Source organism: Rhipicephalus microplus, chromosome 4 (genome assembly GCF_043290135.1).
Source record: "Rhipicephalus microplus isolate Deutch F79 chromosome 4, USDA_Rmic, whole genome shotgun sequence".
Taxonomy (NCBI): Eukaryota; Metazoa; Arthropoda; class Arachnida; order Ixodida; family Ixodidae; genus Rhipicephalus; species Rhipicephalus microplus.
Genome location: NC_134703.1, coordinates 97101063 through 97126022, shown reverse-complemented (window position 1 = coordinate 97126022; position 24960 = coordinate 97101063). Strand labels below are relative to the sequence as shown.

General features: G+C 43.6%; 1 protein-coding gene across 1 annotated transcript in view; it reads right to left on the bottom strand.

Moving 5' to 3' along the window:
• Positions 1-24960, bottom strand: part of LOC119185353 (venom metalloproteinase BumaMPs1-like) — a 55175-nt gene that overhangs the window by 8101 nt on the left and 22114 nt on the right. The window contains exons 2-10 of the mRNA XM_075891915.1: positions 23213-23385; positions 22405-22494; positions 21685-21808; positions 15143-15229; positions 11418-11530; positions 10246-10323; positions 9040-9173; positions 6821-6876; positions 4175-4283 (exon numbers count right to left, since the gene is read on the bottom strand). Coding sequence (XP_075748030.1) covers positions 4175-4283; positions 6821-6876; positions 9040-9173; positions 10246-10323; positions 11418-11530; positions 15143-15229; positions 21685-21808; positions 22405-22494; positions 23213-23385 — 964 coding nt within the window. The remainder of the gene's footprint in view (positions 1-4174; positions 4284-6820; positions 6877-9039; positions 9174-10245; positions 10324-11417; positions 11531-15142; positions 15230-21684; positions 21809-22404; positions 22495-23212; positions 23386-24960) is intronic.

The window sequence follows — 24960 nt, the reverse complement described above, 5'->3', positions numbered from 1 at the left end:
TGCGAGCTCGCCCAGTCCTGTCTTTCCACCACATATTGCCCCCTCTCCCTGCACTCAGCAAGACGAAAATGAATTCGCGCGACCTTCTTGCAGCAAAGCAGCCTACATTGGCCATAAACACTGATGGACGTAACCTGATATCCTACTTGGGACACCGCTTCTATTTTTCTGTCGCGGCAGCTACATAGCCTGGACCATGGCGCCCATTTGACCATCTTGAGAATCCTCAATATTACTGAGTAACCCCTGTGAAACCCTGCACTGTATGTGCGGTGTGTGTGTTGTGTGTGATCTTCATTTTCTTCTCTCTCTATCTCTCTTATTACTTTCCCCAAGTGTCGGTCCCCAAGTGTCGAGTAGAAAACTGGACTTGGTCTAGTTTTCTCCCTATTTTTCGTACACTCTTTCTCTCTCTTTCTCTTTCTGAGGTGGTTCACTTTCTGTAAACTAACTGTCCAGGCATTATTTCAGAGAAACCTGCGACCGCTTTCCACCCACTTCTCCTGACGGCCCCACGTGACATCGGTGCCAAGCACGAGCATCAGTCGCGATCTAGTATAGAGCTCGGAATTAAGCCGAGCAGCAGCCCGCTTACACTTTCTTAGGCAGTGGTGTCTAAGTGAGGGGCATGAATAGATGCACAGTTGTGTTGAAAGGGGTCTGACGGGGGGCACTGAGGTGCGCATGTGTGGAAGAAGACCGTGGTTTTGCTGTAATATACAAACATAAATACTAGACACCAGCTGTAGGGGACGTGATCAATGAGCAATTTTAAGCTGTGGAGAAAACACAGAACCGCGTCATTATAGTGGTGGAGGGCATCGCAATGTAGAGGTAAGCGTTACGAACTTGCTTCCAACTGCGTCATACACATTCAATGGCGGCGGTACACAAAAAACGCTCGTGCGCTGCAAATTAAAAACTTAAGAGAGTGCTGGGCACTCACTTTCGGAGAGTAATTTTTTGTCCCAAATTTCACTCTCTTTTTCAGAGTAAATCATCTGTTTTTGAGGCAGCAGAGCACAGTGATTCTCCCAGAACGGGTGAAAGCACCCCCCTCAACAAAGTAACATAACGCTGCCTACAGCAGAGTAGCATGACCCCACCGAAGAGAGTAAATGTACACCTCGCGAAAACAAATAGCAGGAGTTGAGCCGAAATTGGTCTTTTTAATTGTTGTTGACAAATTTCCGCGCGCGCTGATCGAAATGGCTAAATATGAGCACTAAGACAAAAAGGTAAATAAAAAAAGAGCATGGTTAAGTGGGACTCGAACCTTCGTCCCCAAAACCTACTATACACTGCGAGTTTTACACCCTAACCACTACACCGCACTGAAACTTTTTTTCTGCACTGCACTTTTATAGATTTTGTGCATATTGCCAAGGGAAACTGCCAACGCTCAGTGTAAGGTAGACATCGTGAACAGGACAAGCGCTGCCGGCACCGCTACAAGAGACGAAGCCAGCCGCAATGAGCGAGCGGGTCCTGCATGCGCAAGAGCTTCGGCCGAGCGGCCAGCGCGCGCGAGGACGAAAACGATGGTGCTTGAGACACAGGTTCGCGAGGACTACGGACGTTCGGTTTCCTTTCCCAGCTGCTGTGTCATTTCTTCGGCTTTGGGCACAAGTTCACCCTTATTAAAGCTTGTAAATAGGACATCCTTGTTGTGAGGCTGTTATATCTGCTACGATATAGACATAAGGTGCACATCACCCACCAGTGTGTGCACGGCTGGCTGTATTTACTTATGTACTTTTCAATGTTTCGTTGTGTCTAATATGCTAAACATTTTATCGCTTGCCCCTCGGTGTTCCAGCACTTCTCTTAGCTTCGTTACCTGTTCAACAAAATGGCCGTTAACCAATCGCGCTCGAAGTTCAGCATTTTGTACATCCATATGTGACCTCCAACTGCTATGAAGACTTAGAAGCATAAAGAGGTCATACAAGAGACAATTTCCTTGAATAGGCAGAAAACGAATGCCGTAGGCATTGATTGGTATAGCTCCTTCTTCAAAGTTCTATGCAATACATCCCAATAAAATGCAGTGTTCTAACAGTCAATAAAAACGTGTTCCTCAGTTTCTGCTTTGTTACATGAAATACAGTTCACTCCCCACGGCACAAACATACCTTGTTGTTCAAGCCATGTTTTCACAGATAGGGTGCCCGTGTGAAGTTAATAGAAAAACGTTTTAAATCCAAATGAGATTAACATCTTTTCGACGCGTTTCAGGACATCGCTACTCAATCTATCCTCTTAAATTTTTCTGTAGAGTGGGGTTGGAAAAACTATGTTTATTAGGTCTTTCCGTAGGCGCTTCCTGGGCACATTGCTCAAGTATTTCATAGGAAATCTACTTATTAGAAACCTACAGGAAGAGACTACTTTGCATAAGAAGCGCGATATTTTATACGGACTGTTGTCCATGGTGGAGGCAACAAACTCTGATACAGCTCCCGGTAATATAACCTTAATTATTGTACGAATGAAAGGATTTTTCTTATTTTTCAAAATCAAAAATCCACTGATCAGCCTTTTCAAGGACAGGTGACTTAATCTTAGCCCACTTTGTACGACCTTACGGAAAAAAATAGCCCTAGACGTTCACTCACATGATGAATTCTAGACAAATGTTGCGAAAATTCCATTAAACAGCTGAATATTACTTCATGTGCAAAGAAGAACCTGGGCAACCTACCATTACTTAGCTGCCAAAAGAAAAATATAACGTTACATGCCGTGAATCTCGCGACGATTGACAAATCCCGCCCACCCCAGCATAAAGTCTTCGATGCCATTTCATCCACTTTGTCTCTCCAAAACTGCATATTTTCCCTATATCTATCTAATGGCACTCCTACGTATTTGTTGGGTACAGTGATCCACTGCAGTTTCTCAAAGACAGCAGGAGCGTGCTGCCACGAACCATTAATATGTAACGTAGGTGATATGTCTACATTTCCTTTGTCACTCGAAACTGTTTCCGCACTTCTCAAAACCAACCGAGCGGTCGCTAACATGATTACGAAGTTCGATTTGTGCGTCGTAAGATCAGAACGTCCTTGCGACACATTTTTTGGAGTAAAAAAAAGAAGATTACATAGTTCAACCTATTATATGAACGTCATTTGCACTGAGTCGCTAAGTGGTTACTCATTTCTGCGTACGAGACATAGCGCTTTTGCAGAGTACACTAAACAACTTAGTTTTTTTACCCCCTTGGACATATTTTCGGCCATTCTTGTTCTCGTTCTACGACTAAAGCGACAATACTTCACTGCCATACCGTACGTTAGGCTTACAACACCATTGCCCGTGTGCGATGGTCGTAGCAAAAAACATGAATATTAATATAAGGAGAATGTCATAGACGTTTGCGTTGAGCTTCAATCATGACTGATTGAATGAGATAGCATTCGCTTATATCACTACACAGATGCAAAGCTCAAAACATGAATATTGAGAATACCAAGTACCTTCCAGTGCGCTGAAATTCTCTGGCACACGCTGGAAACGCTGTTCTTTTTCCTAATTGTTTGTAGTGGCTCAACAAACAAATGCTGTGCGTTTCACTGCGTATGTGTGGTTATTAAGCAGTGCTAATCACTCTCGGTGTGGTGACACATCTAGAAGTAATCAAGAGCAAGAGTATAACCACGTTTTACTCTCTCATGCCTGAAGAGTACATGGGCGTTCCACTCCCTTAAAGAGACGAAGACTAGAAAGCCTATTCACTCTCTCGTTTCATGCAGAGTGAAAATGAATCTCACTCTATCTGATGCTTTGCGAGAGTAGAAGAGCACTCCGAAGAGTAACTTCGCCTTTTTGCTCGTGCGATACCCTCCGCAGTTTTTAGAGTGTTAGATGTTACGTGAACGTTAAGAAACTCCATCTAATTAAAAAAAATCTCGAGTTGCACATTGTTGCGCCTCCCATCTGGTCCTAGATTCACGCATACACTACAATTTGCTACAATAAAGTAAGAATGACACATCGCGGTGATAAATACCATCAAATCGCATACTTTTTACCAGCCGTCATATAATATTTTTAAACACTTATTTGTGTTTTTCAAACCAAGGTAGTAAGCGTTCTTTTGCTCGCAGCTGAAAGGGAACATTATGTAGTTAGAGAAAAAAAATGTTTGCGGACATCCTGCCGCACTTACAAGTGCCCGATCTCGTGCACAACGGTATGAACACTGCTGTACGACAACGACATGTCTTCCACAAGTGCCGCCTTCCACCAACCACATGCCCCTTTGACGGATGCCAGACCTGGAAGGGGGAAGTTTTTAATAACCATCAATTCAGATAAGAAAATAAAAAAAAACGTAATCACATCATAACAATGCCAAAAACTTTTAGACTGTATAGTAGAAACACATGAACCCGCAATTGATAGGGCAACGTATATGTAGGGCATACTGAATTCGTAAGACTTTTTGAATGTTTGACCTATATAGTGCAGTCGAGCTAAAGTTTTTCAACGCAAAGATGTTTTAAAACTTTCTCCACAAACGTTGACTGACGCAGTTTTCTTCAACGAAGCCACGTTGCTAAAAAGCCCACTATGATCTTTCTGTCTATCTTTCTCTCTCTCTCTCTCTCTCTCACACTCACACACACACCCACACACACACACACACACACACACACACACACACGCACACACACACACGCACACACACACACACACACCACACACACACATACATACATACATACATACATACATACATACACACACGCGATAGTCAGGAGGATTGGAATGGAATGAAAAAACTTAATTTCAGTCCTGCAGGACGTCAGAAGGAAGCTTGTTCGTAACGAAAAATTGAGCCTGGGAGACCTCCGTCAGCGTGCGTAGCTGCGCGTTGCAACGCCAAATACACCTCCTCCTAGTTTTCTATTTGATACGTGCACTTATTCATTAAGAAGCATACTGCTCAGGCTTTCACAGGATGAAAAACATTGGGGGAATGGGCTTTGAAATAGTGTAATATTGCTTGATCTTCACAGTACACGAAAATAACCAATGGTGGTTTATCAACAGCACGTTCGCGAATATATACCTTCGCCAGATTAACAGTTTGTAGAAAAGTGTAGGAAATCCCACCAATAGATGTTCTCAAAAAGTTGACGTACTTGTGTGCATGAAAGAGTCTTAATATCTCTTATGCTTCTAATGTGAATATAAAATACCCATTTTCATTGGATGCAGTGAAGCTACTTTTTGGCTACTGCCATCATGCTTCATGCGAACGATCTTGTTATCTTTTTATTCGGCTTGAGCGGTACTCAGTGTGAGCCTGAAGAAAATGAACATGAACAAGAATGGAAGAAGACAGGTGACAGGGTGAGCGACAGGGTAGTCCTTATCTCGTCCCTTGTCTTTCTCCTTTATTGTTTAGGTTGGTTTTCTTAATGATGATACAGTTGCAATAAAACAATAGAAGACTATGATGCACAAAATCAACGATACTCTACCATCTATACTTTTTTCTTTCTTACTATTGACAGGACCCACGCCATCAAGGCTGTGCTATTTCTACAAAGAGTGTCTAAGACCTGTTCAGTGAAGTTCTGTAGCACGACACTAACGAATCGCATAAGTGTTTCTTTGCTATTAAAATGCAAAATATGATAGCAATCCGGGCACTTGGCCCGACGGGAGCACCTGAGCGCAGTAGTTTTGCGTATGCACGGCATCCTTGCTTGCGATATAGCAATATACAACAACGATACTGCGTTAAGCGCTGCAGAAATATAGCCACGTTGGCATATGAATGTCGCGAAAATATACGCAATGAGCCTGACAAAGACACACGAGCTGAAAGCATCATACCTTTGCGTGTCGTAGGCATACACAGCGAACCAAGCCCTCCGAATTTAAAAAGTTGAGCTTACTGGACAGATACTGTTAATTCTAGGAGAGAGGGATGAAGAGAAGGCCGAAAATTTAAACACATATTTGTGCACTTGCTTGAACGAGTTGGTAGTTATTCATTGATACGTTATTGCGTATGCTTAAAGACTAACACTTGGGAGAAGTGTCTGTCGAGTCATCGCCCGAATGTTACCCAGCTCTGAGGTAAGAAAATAGGGGCAAGAAAGAACATGTAGTGGAAGAGCTTGAATAAAGCGGTTGTGTTATCTTCGAAGCCACTCGAGGCCTTAGTGTCACACGTCATGTGAAAGTGCATATGGTTTACGCACCACATTTTAGGCTTCTAATACACTTTGCGAGCACCCATGGTTGCGGCATTTACGATTGGCAGTGCCTACCTCTTGGCGATTCACTTTAGCTACCATGACATTGCGATGGTCATCAAATTAATCTGCCGCCATGTAAGAGGCGTAGCGGGAAGGGTCAACGAGCTCCAACAAACAGCGGTGGTGGAGTAGATGGCTATCTTGTTGTCAAAGCGAGTTGCGGCAGCTCTCACTAGAATGGTGCTGATGGGATAGCGCACTGTTGTTGTGGGATGCAGCAGATGCACCCAAAGGGAGGCAAAGACGTTGGCGTTGAAGTAAGATGGGTGCGCCTGCTACATCCCACAACCACAGACTGCACCATCACAACAGTGTGGTTCGAGTGCGAGCTGCTGCAACGCGCATTTTCCCGATGCCGGCTCAGTCGCTTTCACAACAAAATGGCCGCCTTCCGCACTGCCACCCGAAATCAGTTCACGGTGTCAGAAAATTGTCTAGGCGTCCAGTGAAGCGGAAACTACTACAGTTTTAACGTTATTACCGACTTCAACCTCTTAAATAAAATCAACCGTAATTATTTAGTTACATAATGGACTCACCAAGTGCACTGTTTCGGGGACTTGCCGAATTTGGAGACGCTATAGCAAAGTCACGGCTGCAAAATAAATTTTAAGAAAGATGCTTCAGGGAGTGGTCTCTGAAAGTGTGACCATTCTTTAAATGTGCTGAAAACATGTACTTTGATGGGACTCCAAATAAACGGCGCATCTTGAGTTTCTGCGTATAAGAAAAAGCCACTGTAGTTGATCAAGCACTTATCACAACGTCCCACTGTCTCATGAACAGTTGGTCTTGTTACTTTCTGGAGTGTGAACGAGAAGGCTAAGAAATATTTTTACAGCTGAAAACCATTGAAAGTGAACACTGATGGATTTTTTTGTTTTGTTTGCTGGCTATTTAATATAAATGTAGGTATAGAGACTAGTGGCTCTAATTTAGGTACGCGTGATTTTGTGTCGGTACATGTCTGCGATGCCGATGAAATATGAGCCGCACATAGAAGAACAGGATGAACACAACCGAATAAGTTTAATAGCAAAGCTCCTTGACTTCTTTTCTCTCAGCTTGGTGAACGCGGTCAGTAAACATGCGAGCTCTCTTCCGGCATAGTATTCTTTAATTTTTTAACTGGGGTCGATAGGGCCAGGACACTTGAATGTGTCTGCCTGCGTTCGCTTACAATATAGCAGTGCCGAGGTTTTCCCTAATATATCGTTTAGTCAATGTGAAGACATGTGCGCTGCACTTAATTGTTTTGTTGGTGGTGAGTTCTGAGATTTAGGGCGGAGCTGTCTAAGCTAGAAGTCAGGCTGGTGTGGTAGGCGGTAAGTTAAAGTAGGGCCAGTGTCACAGAGAAGGCCGGCATGCCCGCTTTTTGAAGCGAGCATTTTCCAAGCGGCCCCTAGCATAGCGAAGTCATGTATAGCATAGTATAGTATTGTATATCAAGGTGTACTAAAAGTAGTGAGGGTGGGGAAAAGTAACGTTAGGATGAATTGAAAAGAAAAAAAGAAGAGAGAGAAGGGGTAAACCATAGGATAGCTAGGTACAGTATACCATATAGCAAGAAACGGGAAAGGAAGTAAGGAAGAGAAGAAATCATGTGAGTGTTGGGAAGAGAAAACAAGAGGGCAACATAGCAGTAGCTGAAAAAAAAACAGGCAGATGAAAAATGAAGATACGAAGAAGAAGTTGGAGGCAGAGCTAAATAAAGAAAGTAAGGAAAAAAAATGATGAGAAAACAACTCGATTAGAGTTCACCAGGTGGTGGTGCTTGCTTGCCAGCTACAATACAAAGGCGTGAAAGCGGCTAAAATTGTTGTCTTAATAAAGAGAAATGAATAATACCGCATTCAACATGAGGGACGGATTGTGCAGAGTATTGTTGAGTTGATGAGAAACACAGATAACCCTCCAGAATGTCGCAGTAACGCTCTAGATTGTGCTCTAAATGCGTCCATAATGTACGAAATGGTCACATAAAAGTGCTTGCTTATCAAGCATTGTGTTTATGTTAAGGATTGCTTTTTGTTATGAAGTCATCTTGGTTTTCAAGGACATAGAAGACGTATTAAATTGAAAGAATGTCCTGTAACAACATCGGCAATCGTTGGCACACCATAACATCATACTCCTGCTGCATTACTGTTTCTTAGACAAGCACATAATTAAAAAAAACCAAAAAGGGTGTTCTCTGTGTCACTTTGTTAAGTCCTACTCCTCAAAACCCAACATGAGTGAAGAATCGCAAAAGAAGCAGCTTCTTTAGGTATAAGCATGAAGACTGAATCCTACTATTATGTATATTTTTTAAAATGATCTTTTGATGCTTTGTAGTCCCCATGAACGTTTTCGCTCTTTTTCTGTGAACTGTTTATCAGTGGTTCCCTTTAATATATAATGGTACCGAAAAATCAAAATTTGTGCTACTGAATACATGTTGTAGGAATTCGTAAATTTTAAGGGCTCGTCTTTATTGTTAGACACATTAATATTGAGAACAAAAAATGCCAGGGTTATTGTCTGTTAGTTCTCGTGAATATATGTTGAGTTATACGAATGTAACCTCTGCCACTATGTGCAGTTAAATAAAAATAAATACATAAATAAATAAATAAAGAGATAATGAACTTTCATAGCTCTTGCACAGGCGGTTGTAGTGTGTTTTTGTATCATAACTCTTGTCGCAAACTTCCTTTCGTAAGCTCCTGAAAAGGTAATTAGTACCCATGAATTGAACCGAAACAACACCTTGTACCTCGTAAGCAATACTACTATATCGTCAGTCCTGAAGGGGTCACTTCGTACTACGACGTTGAATCTGTGCAGCGTGCTGTCAAGAACAGTGCTTCCGTAATTATTCCATGTCTGTACAAAAGTTTCCGTCTGTACCTGCGAGGAGGAAAAGGATGGAAGCAAATCTAAACTAAGTTAAAGGAGTATGTTCTCTGCATTTCAGAAATTTGCTTTTGTTGTCCATATAACTAATTACATTATTGAGAAATATGAACGTTAGTTCTGCATTAATTCTGACTAAATATCTGCTATCGTTGCGATTACATCAATTGCATATTTCATTGTAATACATTGCGCTAGCACCTTGTTAACGTGAAGGCTGTTCTCCCTGATGGTATTTCAACCAATATACACGCATAACTTGTTTCTGTCTTCATCGTCACCCTTCATCCTTTTTTCTCCCTTTCGTTGTTACCCTGTGCAGAGTAGCAGGTGAAATTTAAGTAGCTTAGGCCGAGCTACCTGCCTTCAAATGAATAATCTGTCTTTCTTTGTTGAACCAACACTGAGAACACTTCGGTATGCCTGAACTCGACCCCGAATGACCCACCAGCAAACACACGGTAATGGAATCCACTCGGCTTACCCGAAATAAAGAAGTCAACTTTAAAAGAACATAAGGAATGGCATTAAAGAAAGGCATCTGACATTCTGGCCCTGCCATTTAGATTACTAGAACAAAGTGTTTCACTCAGCAACCATCACACTGATTTTCATATTTTGCAAAAAAAAGAGAACCCATTGATTGTAGCCAGCACATTTTTCACACCACAAATATTTCAAATGAAGGGGCTTGGAAATCCAATATCCTAAAAATGGGTTGCTTAAAAGTTTTCAGTTTAGGAGCGCAACAATGAAAGAAAAAATATTAGGATACTGTAAACACCACAAATTTCCGCAACTGAGGTGACAAATCTCATACTTCTCACAGTTACAAAATGTATCACTTCTTTTGAAATACTAATTCCACTTCGAGTCGATTTCATAACTACTCTGCGAGCTTCCTATATCTCTAGAGGTCCGCGTCATAGATGTCTGATGATGTGTTTTGGTGTAATGTAAGTGATCTGTAAACTACGTGTTCTTTTCTTTTGCCTTATATCCTGTTTTTTCATCCTGTAAGTCTTTTTGATAGTTGGGAAGGCTGAACTGCGTGCAGCTGACTTACCGAGTAGATGATTAGTCGAGTGACCATGAGCTTCACTCTTAATGTGTCGGCTTGTAATGTGGCATACTTCAGGTTTGCCTTGAAAAAGAAAGAAACGTTTAAAGAGACTTCCGAAAAGAACGAAATGGAACTCGTTAGTGTAGGCATGTTAACGTCTCAGTTATCGAGGGCGCACGTCTATGAAGACGAAACGCAAGACCATTCGCGTACTTTGTCCAACTTCATGTCAATCAACTAAAGTTATCAAGATTGATCTGAAGCGCCCCCCCCCCCCCACCGCCCTGCCTCGCAATGACATCGCGGTTTGGGCACGTAAGTTAGCAGATATTTACGAAGGCTGATTTTTTATGACTTGATAGAAATTAGTTAGAAGTGATAGGATTCTAGAACCAGACGCAGAATGGTGCTATTTTACAAATTTCATTTTGGTACAGATGCTGTTGCACCATCAATTCAATCACTGCTTGTTCATTATAAGAATAAAAATAAAAGTTTGTCCTAAACTATGCACCGATTTCTGTGCACTAAGTATTAGCTGATCATCCAAATTGCATTACGATTTAATGCGTCAACACTGTCAGATAACGTCTTTCATAATTAGTGACAGAATGGGTTCCTATTGGGGCTTACTTTTGTGTATGCCAAATCAAGCAGACGTATAAAACATCAATAAAACTATATGAAAACTTTACACTTTCCTAAATGATTCAAAGAGGTGCTATTGCATCTGGAGGTACTGTGCTTGATTTACAGTACAATCCGCGGTAATGATTGATACATATAAATTACAAGAGGGCGTTTCATGTCCGGTGGTGCAGCCATGGTGAAAAAGTGGTTAGGGTGCTCGGAAGCTTGCTCGAAAGATTCGAGAGAGACACAGACGGTGCGGGTCACCTTTAAATTGATTCTAAACGCTAGAGGCGCTGGCATGTATATTCAGTTACATGTTAAAAAACATCAGGTGGTCGAAATTTTTGAAGCCCTCCATCACGACGCCCCTCATAACCATGTCGATGTTCTCGCTCGTAAAGAGCCAATAATAATGATAGTTAAAAAACCTACATGCTGATACGAGTAAGTTAGGTCCACCCTTTAGCCACCATTCTCTCACCGTAGTTATACGAAAAACTCAGCGACCAAGAAAATGGCTCAGTAGCTCCCTTTTAACTTACGAATGCGATAAGCACACAAAGGTATCGGAGGATTTTCTTCTTTTTTCTTCCGAAGGCTGCCGAGAATGACGAGTCGACCGCAATGCCTGTTTCAGCAGTGACGATTACAGGGTCTGTAAAAACAGACAATATAGGAAGAAGTTATAGGCACGATAAGAGAAATAGATGGAGTGAAACATTATTTGGCGACCAAGCTGGTGTTCTCTTCCCTCAGAGGCAAGAAACTACCGCGTTCTAAGTAGCCATGGCTAATCGCTGATGCCCAAACCCTTTCTACCTACCGGAGCCGGTTCTCAGTTTGAAAAGGTTAACTTTTTGTTAAAGTATTATTTCGATAGATAAACAGGATCACTTCCGAAGATTCGTTGTAAGTTACGCCAGTTACTGCAATTTAAAATTGGCACCTGGCATTGACGAGAGATGAACTATTTCTATAGGTAATAAAGAATATATCAAGACTAAACGATGCGCATTTGTTATGACCTCATAGAATGCCCCATGAACTAACTTGACAGCACAACACTGAGTGGACATCAACAGTTCCACTGATACTAAGTACCTGGATCGCTGTATTGTTAAAAACTAGGTATGTACACCCATGTGCTTTTTTCTACGCCGAATGAATTATTAATAAATAGCAAAGAGAAAACAAGCTCATCTACGTGAAACATCTTGAACCACTAGATAATTATATAAAGTAGCGTTATTTGGCATGACAGTAAAAAGAAAACAAAAACTAGACACACTTGAAAAGACAAATAAGTGCTAAACTTACAGCTGTTTATGGTGTGACCTTCCATCTGCATTAACACATACAGGAGACACCAAGAAATACAACGGTTTTAAAAACGATAGGCTTTCTTGGGGACCTTTGACACAAAAATTTTGATCTGTCTGTATGTATGTACACTAGTCTGTCCGCCTTAAACGGTACCCTAAACGGCCCCAAAGTGACCAAACAATACTCCAAATGGCCAACCCCATCCGCAGCGCCCACCAGTTGTGCTTATTATTTAGCGTTCATACTTGTGTGATTATCAATTAAAAAGCAATTATTGCGCATATCTGAGGCACCATACAGACACGTTATTATTATGTATGTGTATTTTTAACTAGAAGAGGCATACATAAGGAAATTTAGCGTTGTAGCCTTTATAACGCTGCGCTGGCCATGCAACGCTTGCACGAAACGGCAAGTGTTTTCAACGCTTTGCCAAGACGACATGGTGGTGGTACCTGCCCGTCGCTTTGCGTTCTACACCTTATCACCTCAGAGACGGGTGTGCACGGCGCGCGCCCCGTTTTCCAGGATAACTGCCAGATAGCGCTCATGTCTCAGGTGTGACGTGAATTGATGCGCTCTTTCACCTCCGCTGCACGCTCGAGGCACTCTAATGCAGCGCCTCCGGAATACGATTCACCAATTTTCTTGCGCAGAACATCAAATAAACGTTTCGTTCACGCTCTCCAGATGCAAGACTATCGTCTTTCGACGACATTTGCAGTGTAACATGCAGATACGGGGCCAATTTTCTGTTGAACAAATATTAACAAACATATGTGATCTTTTTTCTTTTTTTCGGAAAACTTATATACACAGAAATCTTATAGATACTCGGCCTAAATCTGTTGTTCCTCGAGCCTCTCTCATTTGAAGGGTAACCTGATTCTTATGATAGCCAATAGAAACTCATGCCGACAGAATAGAAACGCAGCTACTCCCATTGCCTTAAAAGATCTGTAAATGTCTAGCTGATAGTATAGTTTCTCCTAATAATAACGATTATGATCATATTCTTTGTCAGAATGTAACATCAGTTTATTTATATCATTATTCTGTGAATATACAAACACACCTACAATTGAAAAATTGTATGATTATATGGAGTTCCTGTGGTTGCTCACTGCAAGGGTCGTGGTTGCATCGGTTTTCAGCGAAGAGAAAACCTCATGAAATAGACAATAGGAAGTTTACCGAGTTCTTTTCCCTTTGTGGGTGTCATGCTATTTTTTCTTTGAGTGTCGCAATGGATCATTAATTAAATGGTAGGGTTTAACATCCCCAAAACAGCAAATGATTATGAGAGGCGCCGTAGTGCAATATCCAAAAATTTAGACTTCATGTGGTTTAGTTAACGGGCTTCTACATCTAAGCACACGGGCCTCAAGCACTTTCGTCTCCTTAGAAGATGTGGCCGCCATGGCTGGGATTTGATCCCGCGACGTGCGGGTCAGCAGACGGGCGCCTTAGCTACTAGACCGCCATGCGGGTCATCACACTAAATCACGCTGCAGTATAAGCCGATGGACCTGAAAAACTCTGCTGATTACTTAAGACTTGAAGCATGAGGGCTTAGTAGCACCGAGTCTACCCTGAACTAGAGAGTACGAGCGTGATTGATTTACACTTCTGCATGGTTGTCTGAAGCGCGCGGCACGTTTTTCCCATTCTGCACCGAGTGCGAAGGAGTAGGCGACATAGATAGATCACTACTCGTGGCCATGCAGGAAATTTTGACTCCAAAGTTGACATTACTGAAAAATGTGAAGACAAGAAAATTCGGCCATGAGTGCTACAGGAACGTTGTTTCAGGCCAGTGTAGAGTTGGTTCGCAAGGAATTGGCTACTACCCCTCCAAGTTGTTCACGAAAGACAGGCTTAGGTGATGTATGGCGAGACATATGCAACATGGAAAGAGCCGCTCAGGTAGAAAAAATGCTGGCTAGGTTTTTCAGGCTAAGCCCGCCAGTGGCAACATGATCGCCACAACCGCCATCACCCTTGAAGTATAATAAAGAATCAGGGATACCATGATATGGCAGGTACGTCTAATGACATTCCCCTTTGAGTCGAACTACGCATTTGATAGTAGTAAGTTATTTGCATTTCACTAGCCTATTACTAGAACAGTAGCAGCATACCACAAACACAGTAAAACAAGAGAGTGCTTACATAGATTCGATTGTGAGCACCAATCCTCATCTTTCTCCTTTCGATCAACACAGCGCCTTTATTGTGCCATTAATTTACACGCGCATTTCGCATTTAGTCTCCACATGAAATGCTTTTTAAGGGAGCTTGATTTGGTCGTAGGTTAAAAACATTTCGCAAATAAACACTCCGAAAACATTTCTATAGAGACATTATATCGTAAGAGAAATAACGTAATTTGCGCAAATCGCTGGTCGCCTTCTGTTGCGTACACGAATAAAAATGATGAAATAAAGATCTGTATTAGGAAAAGAAATGAAGGCTGCAGATATTCAGTAGATATTAGAAGAAAGCGTAGACCTGTACTGGTCACACCAAAACAAGGCCAGATGACTGATTATCAATTAGAACGTCCAAACAAATACCTAGATGAGAAGCACGGCCTAGTACATCATACGGTTTGGTCGAGCAGCAAAATTAACAAAATGAACGTTGGAGAGCTTTGAAAGAAGCCTTCATGCTGCATAGGACATAAAACTGATGATCATAGTGATGTTCAGACTAATAACATTCATATGAAGTATCAGATTGTTACTATTCAATTTTTTAAACAAGTTGAGCGCATTTTTGACAGTTCATAGACGTTTCTGTGAGAAAAAGAAACTAAAAAACAACCGATATAAAAAAGACTCAGTGTTTGTATTAGATGCATAGTGTCTCGTCGGTCCATCAGCGCCATCACAGCTGCAAAAATGCTTGTTAAATTGTTAGTTGAAAGGAATTGTGCACTCACACGGGCTTCCTCCGGATCTTGACTCAGGCACATTGTTTAAATATTTTTCGGAAATATCATTCTCCTTGTCTACCGTAGGACTGTGCACTGTGAAACATGTAAAGCAAGAATTTTGAAATGCTCTAAGTTCTTGTGAAAACGAGTGAGCACTGCTCTACATATATTTTGCTCCATCTTTGCTTTTATATTGATTGTGTGAATTGACTGCTACACATACTGAGATATAAGTACAAATAACCAAATGTTGTGCGCTGACAACAGGTATACTTGATTTACGTGTAGGATAAATAGGACTTTACACGGAGCGTAGTGAAAAAGTATGTGTATCATTTTTATGTATGCATTTGAAGAAAACTAAAAAATATTATAAACTTTTATTCACACATGTTTCCTGACCGGGCTCTCGCAACAGTGACAGATGTTAACCGACAAAAGAGAGGCTACTGATAACAATCGGAAACTCTTACATTAATTATCTCGCTTCGCCTGTCACATCTTTTTAGGTGTTGATATTTTGCCGGGTCGTGACGTCGACGAAGGGAGCAGACTGCAGGTACGAGATGAACCTGTTCAATTGGCTGAACTGCGAGCCGGTGAATGGCAAGTCCGACTACAGCTATACACACTGGCACTGATAGCGGCAAACTAAGCGTCGTTTTCCGATCAACTGACAAACGATGATGCGTGTCGGCATTTCGCAAGTGTCGTCAAAATTTCCAGCGTTATCGCATGTTTCAGAACAATCTGTATTATTCGTGTTGGGCGCGTAAACGCATCGGAAGGTTCTATGATTATTTCGATGATTCTTGGTACATCAGTGTGGTACATCGGAGCACTCAGACGTAAATGGGGTGATAACAAAACTTCAAAAGGGATTGGGGCATATTGCCCCCCTCTAGAAAAGACATCGTCTCGATGTTTTACCAAAAGATGAAAGTACTATAATAAAGAAAACCCACGTAAAAATAGTCTTTCGGTTTGCTAACGTGCATGAAACGGCTTGAGGCGCACGACATGAATGATTTCAGGTTGCGCACGGCGCCGTTGAGAGTTTGTAATGCCGTCGTGGAAATGCAAGCTCGTAGTCGAGTGGCCAAGACTTTGAACTGCAAGATGTCAAACTGCCCGTCATGATCCGAAGTACCACCACATACGTGTTTTCAATCTGTCCACGTCGGTGTATCTGCGTTCATACCCAAAGCGATCATCGGGCTGGTATTCCGCGAAGTCTCGTCGAAGATTGTAGCGGCAGCTATCAATCGTCTGTTGGTTCTTGATTCGGAGGCAGGCGAGCTGTCTGGCTTCTTCAGTGCGCTGAATCCAGACAGTCACGTCGAGGTTTTCTTCATTAGTGACGGGGCAGCATGGCGTCTAGAGTCGTGGACGGGTTCCTTCCGTATACCAATATGTATGACGACTCCTTCGTTGTGTCCTGCACTACCGCGTTGTGTGTGAGGTGACGAATAGAAAGATGGCATCCTACGTCTTATGTTTGACTTCGACGTACATACATAGATGGCATACTGGCTATTGATTGTTGAGCGGGTCGGTGAGGCCATTGGTCTGTGGGGGGTACGCTGTGGCTTGGCAGTGGCTTATCTGGCTGTATGCCAGTATCGCCTGAGTTAGGTCCACAGTCAAGGGCGTACCTGTGTCGGTAATGAGGACTTCTGGGGTACCATCGACGCCAAACGATGTTCAAAAAAACTTTGCTACCTGAGGAACACTGCCTTTGGGCAGTGCCATTGTTTCGGCGTAGCGGGTGAGGTGATCAGTAGCTACGATGATCCATTCTTTCCAGATTGCGGCGTCTGGAACTGTCCCAGTAGGTTCACGCCAATTTGCAGGAATGGCTGGCGAGATGGCTTGATGGGCTGCTGAAGTTAAGCTGGCCTTGTTGGCGGTGTCTTCCGTCGCTGACAGTCTCCCCAGGGTTTTACGTAGTGGATGACGTCTGCCATGAGGTGGGGCCAGTCGTAGTTTTTCTTTTGTATCTTCACTAGCGTACGGGAAAATCTAAAGTGTCCAGCCATCGGGTCGTCATGATGAGAATCCAGAACTTCCGGACGTAACACTGAGGGTACTATAATGAGGTATTTTGCTCTATAGCGAGAAGCTTTCCTCAGGGAGAAATTCGTTACGCCAGAACGACTCCGGTACGCGCTCGAATACCTCTGGAACAACAGCAGCCTTCTGGGGTGTCGTGGTTTTGGTTCTGGTTGCAGTTTCGGAAGCGGTTATTCGGCCCCATGGTGGGCACTGTACAAATGAAATACGTGTAAACAAAACAGTTGCCACGAGCACTCCGAGGAGGCAGGCGTTCCCTTCGGCGCTCTGCCCCCGTAGGGTGGCGGCTGCGTTCGCGGGTCTACATTTCATCCTCTTCGTCGGTGCCAGAGCCGCCAAGACACAACACAACACCTTGTCCTCGGGGTATTCCACAAGGCCCTTGATTTCAGGGTAGGATCGCTCTCGTTCTGCAGTCATCGACGCTTAAGGCTCCCACGAATCAGTCACTGTCGTCATTGTCTTGCGGTGTTTTGTCTACAAAGACAAGGGACAGGCAGTCGGCGTCAGAGTGTCTTCGTCCTGATTTGTAAACAACTGTGATGTTGAATTCCTGCTGTCGCAGACTCCACCATGCTATGAAGAGTCCTTCAAGTTAGATAGCCAATACAGGGCGTGGTGGTCGCTCATAACTTTAAAAGGCCTGTCGTAAAGGTTGGGGCGAAACATGTAGGTAGCCCAGATGATAACAAGACACTTATTTCTGCTGTGGAATTGTTGACTTTCGCCTTAGAAAGCGATCAGCTTGCATAACTGATGATGTTTTCAGGTCCATCAATCTTCTGCACCAGGATGGCTCCGAGACTTACGTTGCCTGCGTTCGTGTGGATTTCCACGTTGTCCTGTTCGTCGAAGTGCGCAAGTATCGGTGGCGTCTGCAGGTGTCGTTTTAATTCTTGAAATGCTTCTTCCTGCGGCACTTCCCACTTGGACTTGACGTCGTTCCCTGTGAGGTTTATAAGTGGAGCAGCAATGCGAGAAAAATTTTCGACGAAGAGCCTGTAATAGGCGCACAGGCTGAAAAATTTACACAAGGCCTTCTTGTCAGCGGGTGGTGGGAATGAAGCAATAACTGTTGTCTTCTGCGGGTCGAGGCGAACTCCGGACCTGTCCTAAGAACAAGAGTAGCTGGCATACAAAGCGGTACTTTTCTGGATTCAGAGTGAGTTCGGAAGTCTTGATTGCTTGAAATACAGCTTCAAGGTAGCGGAGATTCTCGTCGAAGTTTCAGAAAAACACCACGACATCGTCCAAGTACACGAGAAAGGTTTAGCGAGCGTTGGGCCGCAGTGCCATGAATGCAGTGAACAAGTATATACCATGAACTCGAAGTGGTTAAAGGTGGGAAGTAGACACGAAGCGCAAGCCGTAAGAAAGTGTGCGTGTGCCACCTCTCGTATAGTCCTTGGAATGTCCGCTGGATGGCGATGCTTCTATATGGGGAATATATGATGAAAAGATGTGAGATGGTGGTATTTGGAGTGTTGGCTAGACGGATGAACGGACACACAGACAGATGCATGGATGGACGCATGGATGGCTGCACGGACGGATGGACACATGGACGGACGCAGGGACGAATGCATGGACGAACGCAGGGATGGACGCACGAACAGACCCAAGCACAGACGGGCGGATGGACGTACGGGCAGCCACACAGACGCACGCATGGACGGACGGAAGCAAGAACGAATGGACAGGCGGATGCTTCGCCTCACTCTCCATTATTCACCCAGTGGATATGCTGCCATGTTTTTGTTTTTAGCTCTCAGAGTACGGGCTAGGTAAGTGGTCCTCGGTTGGGCCGATGTACGCCGAGCGGTGAGGCATATTTAGCGGCCGGGTGATACTGTACGGGAAGATACTAGGGGCGTCCACTGCGCTGCTGCAAGGTATGCATTGATGTCACGTGGTCATTGACCCCGCTGTGGACGTGGCGTGTCGATGGCGAAGCCACGTAGTCCCATCTGGCGGTATGGGTAGCGGCGGTAAGTGTGGCCAACATCTGTGCAGTGGTAACTAAGAAGTCGATGGTCGGAGGCACTGCACAAGTTGGTTTTCCTCGAAGTGTTGCGCTGGCAGACGGGTGAGTGGTATGGCGATAGAAGAGGCGGTGGCAGGCGGCGCAAATGCGATAGTGTGGCCTCTTTACGAGGGCTTGAAGACGGAGCGTAGCGTCAGGCTGCAGCAGTGTATAATTCATGGCTTGCGGCTGAGGTTGTTGTGGTTCAGGGGAGCCAAATGACTGCTGCATTGTAGTGACGAAGCTCCTTAAGCCGTGTTCCTGCGTCCTCGATGTATGTAGCAGTATTAGTAGTAGTAGGTAGGCACATCTTGTTTAGTCCTTCGAATGTCTGCTGGAAGGCGGTACGTGTATATAATGAATATATGATGAAAAAATGCGAGATGACAGTACTTGCAGTGTTCACTAGATGGATGGTGAACGGACAGACGTACAGACAGGCGGAGGGACGGATGGATGGAGAGACAGACAGAAAGACAGCCAGACGCACGGGTGGACGGACGCACGGATGAAAGCACAGACAGACGGACGCACGGATGAACCCTTCGCCCCACTCGTCATCATTCACTCCGTGGATATGCTGTGATTTTTTACTCGAATGATATCTGCGATGGAGTGCAACTAAGACTGTGGTGAGGGCAACAGCTTACCCATTTCGTCCCCAATGATTGCCCAGATCGTTTCGCGCAGGTCGTTGTAGCTGATGGCATGTACAGCTGCGCTGTCTGGAGCTAGGCGACAATTGTACTGTCGAACATAAATATTTCAAGCGTCTTCTCGACCATTACCACTTCCTACAAGAATTCTTCGACATGGTTTGTTGGATACCGCATCAGTACTGCAATTCTCGCATCAGTAAGCGAACTTTCCTTTATTCGGCCATGACGGGCTCAGCGTTGCAGAACAGCCTTATCATTTTCTCCGTGCAGACTGCCACGTTTCCGTTCAGCAGCTATACGCAGGTTTCCATTACAGCTTCAGCGCTCTCCTTGCGGCCGACATTGGTGAATGTTGCCAGGACTTTGATACAAAAAACGTCCTAAGTTGTCAGGGCTAACTTTTTATTTGCAAATAATGTCTTGACTGCGTCTTGCTGGGCAAAGCAGATGTGCTTTAGAGAGAGAGAGAGAGAGAGAGAGAGAGATAATAAATTGAGGGAAAGGCAGGGAGGCTAACTAGAAATTAGAGCATCTGGTTCGCTACCCTGCACCAAGGGAAGGGTCGATGGGGAATAAAAATGGGAAAGAAAGCGAAAAGCGAAATAGACGTGCGAAAGAAAAACAAAAAGAAAATATGTGAACTGGGGTGCTATAGCCTATTCAATAGGCCACTACCACGCACGTAGTTCAATAAGGCCTTCATGTGCCGTAGCTTTTCTTCACTGCTCTAGGCGTTGAAAACAGCCACGCGGTCGTACACTTTCAGCCACCTCTCCGGATCTTCAAGTGATGACAGGCGGAAAGTTGGTGGTTGCTTGGGTAGCTGAAGCAGGATCGGTGCAAGCGGCACAAGGTGTGTCATTGTCGCTTCGACCAAGGTGCAGGATCTGGTTTGCTGAGTTTTCTCCGCTAGATGTCCGAACTATGGCGGCAGACTTCGTTGCCTGAGGCTTGTTCGCTACGCGGGGTCAGATTGATGAGTGATCAGAAGGAGACTTGCGCGCAATCATAACATGCAGACAGGACTGTGCGTCGGGCGATAATATAAAATTGAAATGATATAATGCCGTTCATCATTTCAACCTACTACTGTAATTTGTTTCCTAAACTTAGTCGCTTGTGAGTAAATTATTGTCGTAGGAGAAATTTTCTCAACTGATTAGGCATATCATACTTGCCAGCTCTACTTAAAATAAGTGGACCAGGGCTTCTTTCTGCACTAAATAACTTGTCGCGTTCTTTTTTTACTTATTTGCATTTTTCAAGCAAACTAAGCTAATTTAGGAACCATCAAGTTTATCAACAACGTATTTGTCGTTAACAAATGACATGTTTTCCGATAATTTTGAGTAGATGAGAGCTGAAGTCGAACATACGCTAGAAAAAAGAAAAAAGTAACGTCAATCGTGCATTGACAATTGTGCATTGAGCTGAACGGGAATGCCTTAGAGACGACTTTTAAAGATAAAATTGCACTTTCCTTGGTAGTAGCGCAAATTTTTAGTGTACAAAGTGTTTTTTTTACCTACCCTCTGTATTTGAGTGACATTTTTGCTATAACTAAATATATATTCAGAAAGGCCAAAATTCATTGAATTTTAGTTTATTCTGGAGTTCGTCACGAAAGTCACTCCATCCTTTTCAGGCTCAGTTTTTATTACTATTTGGATCTTAGCTCAGTAGCATCTGGAAACTGATGCATAAACATTTCATGCCCTAGCTGTGCCCGCTGCTGCTTCATCATCGCATTCGAAGTAAGTGAGAATTGATCACGACAAAAAATCAATACCTACCTTCAAATTGAGCATCAACATGACTGTTTTCGATAGGCATAATATAATGGCTCACAGCACCTCCTTCATGATATACGTGAATATCTGAAGGCTGTATACGTTCTGTAGGGCTGAGTATTCCATCCTTCACATCATAAAAAGTATCATTGTCTCAATCATTGTCCAAGATGTAACGTTACTCATATGATGACCATGCTTATTGGAGTAGAACAATACAATAGTAAATACATTGCACGCATTTTGAAAAAAGTGCAGTTACAACTCCATGCAAATATCAAATGAATTTATATTGTGAATGCTGTCACAGCAATATTGACCGCGTATTTACGACGTATTAAAGGTACGTCTACTAGTACCGTCCCACATAGTGTAGGTGCAAGGAATTGGTTATAGTTCCTGGACATTTTTCAGCAAGAAATACAGGAGCGTGTGACGACAGCATCTTGAGCCGCTGATGATATTGTAGAACGTACATTATGCTAAGACAAACCAAAAGATTGAAGAGCAGACATGTTCTGCGACACGCTCTTGGCTACTGACGTTATTTCTTTATTGTCTCTTGCGTTTACTTCGCAGCCTCCTCTTAAAACAGAAAAAATGTATATGTAGCAACCTACACGTTTTATGTATTTAATATCTTCAGTGGCAGGCTGTTTCACGTGCTTTTAGGACACACTCTTCTAGCTAACATGCCAAAGCTATATGAACACTTATACATACGAGTGTAAGTCTCGGTCCACGTGTCATGTGGACAGCAGATAGTTCCTGGGGATCGTGATAGAGCTCTTCTTCAAGCCTTGAGCCATTCATCTGGAGACAAATTTTTTGTGAATTGTTCACCTGGGTGAACTGAAGAAATATGATCGAGGATATATTCTTAGGAATACAACGCTGTTGTTACAGTAACAGTGATAAAAATCTATCTTGAGGTACCGTTCTCTAAAAGGATATCTTATGTTGCCCGTTTCCGAACAGAGCAGATTATATAGCTTTACAATAACTTCTGGAATCAGCTCACAGAAACAAGTAGGCCCTTTTTAACAAATTTCGGTCGTATGGCAGTGCACTCATTTTATTGTGAATATTTAAAATCATGATGAGACCATAGAGCCAACTTTCGACATTCTAAGCTTACAGTGTAACGCTAATTGCTCAGAAGCATTACTACGGAGAGCTGTGAATTACTATAGTTAAACGATGTACGGCCGTAATGACTGCGAAGTGGAATGATTTATGCATTTCATGCACTATCTGTCCTTCACAAGAACTGAAGTTTTCTCTATATCAGGCATGAAGGGCTTTTATTCAAGAACCCCTCGTCCCACGATGTTAATAAGATTTCAGACTTTAAAGGCTATGACCACAAAGACCACACCGTCACTAGCAAAGATGCATCTCTGGTAATGAGACGTGATTACCGGAGATGCCTTAGCGGAATACTGGTTGTTGGCTAGATATTCAAAACGAAAAGTTTAGGCCGTCACTACTTTCGCAAAGAACGCTGCATTATTTAGGATAAATTACTTACGAAGTGAACAACTTCCAAGTCGCTTTCAAACGTTCTCACTTCCATCTGTTCGTGTAGCACAGACGCCTTGGTTAAAATCAGTGCACGGCCGGGACTTATAGCGACCACTAACTGACCGGTATCGCTTCTTTCTGCAACGATTCGAGGGAATACAACCACCTTCGCCGGGGCCCCTGCGAAAAGGTGGTCAAGTCGCTGTACACAACTATGTTAGCTTTTACCCGTTATCTACAAGAACTTCAAACCTGAACAATGTGGCGAAAGCATTAGCCCCCAGAACGAACACTGGCGTCGCTGTGGTCGCTGCGATGTAACGTCACTGCACGGACTTACCTGTTCCGCCGGCGCTTGTCGCCTTTTTCTGCGCCCACCTTGTACACGCTCTTTAGCCATAAGTTGGTGATTATTCCTCAATTTTATAACGCAATATTTTCAACATATAAGGTGAATAGTTTCACAACTAGTGAAAGTTTTGAAGCTGCAGGAAATTTACATAAATTAGCATAGAATAGGCAGACTCCCGTCCAAACAGAAGATTTATTGTGAACATGGTGACGCAGAATAAGACATTTGTTGTTTTTAACGCGTACACAACAGAATGAGCGCTAAGGAAATATGCTAAATAGTACTAGCGTTATTACAACTAGGAGCAGAATCCGTGATTAGAACATGTCTGTGTCGAAGTATGAGAAATGAAATTGGGACGTTTTCAATTGATTAAATACATTGTGCTTTAGCATGCAAGTTGCGCCTGACTCTGCTAATGATCTGAATTATTTGACAGAACTGCGCTTTCTCCAGCAGGAGACATTACATGAATATGACTGTCATAAGCACTCACGTAACATATTCGGCAGACAAACAAAATAATACTGTCACACACAGAACGATTTCGGAAATAATGAGATATTTCTGCTCACTGGAATCATATTGCAACATGCATGTTGCCATTTCGTGGGACGATGCGCATGTGTGCCTGATGAAGAGGACGAAGAGTGGTCTCCGCTCGGTGTCTGGTCTACCGGTCACGCCGCTGCTGCTGCTGGTTTGAAATATATTTCATCCACAGCCTCGTCAATACGGCGTCTCTCTTCCGTAACATATTTGGTGAAAGTGGAACGTTCCCCGTCCTCACCACGAAGCTTCGCAGTGGCTGCACTGTCCAGCCTCCAGCCATGGCTTCTAATGATAACAACCCGTCACCGCCATAAGCTGGAGCACCAGCCACAGCTTACCTTGCGATTTCCCACCCCCGTGATCCCAGTACGTTCTCCGCCCGACCTGGCCATGACGTCGACTACTGGCTCCGCATGTACGAGCACGTTAGCCCGTCTCACCGATGTGACCCTACCATGATGCTCGCCAACTTAATCTGTTACTTGGATGGCACCCCGCGTGTATGGTTCTACGCGCATGAGGCCGAGCTCACCAGCTGGGATATCATCAAGAAACGACTACGCGATATCTTTGGAGACCCGTCCGGTCGACAAACGGCCGCACGACAAGAACTCGCCACCCGAGTACAGTCATCAACCGAGTCGTATGTCTCGTACATACAGGACGTGCTCCCGTTGTGCCGCAAAGTGGACGAGAAATGACCGAGAGCGACAAGGTGGGCCACATACTCAGGGGCATCGTGGACGGCACTTTCAAGTTGCTCGTGTGCAACAACATCGCGACCATCGATATCATAATTAAGGAATGCCGCCGCTTCGAAATGGCAAAAAACCACCGAGTTCGGCCTCATT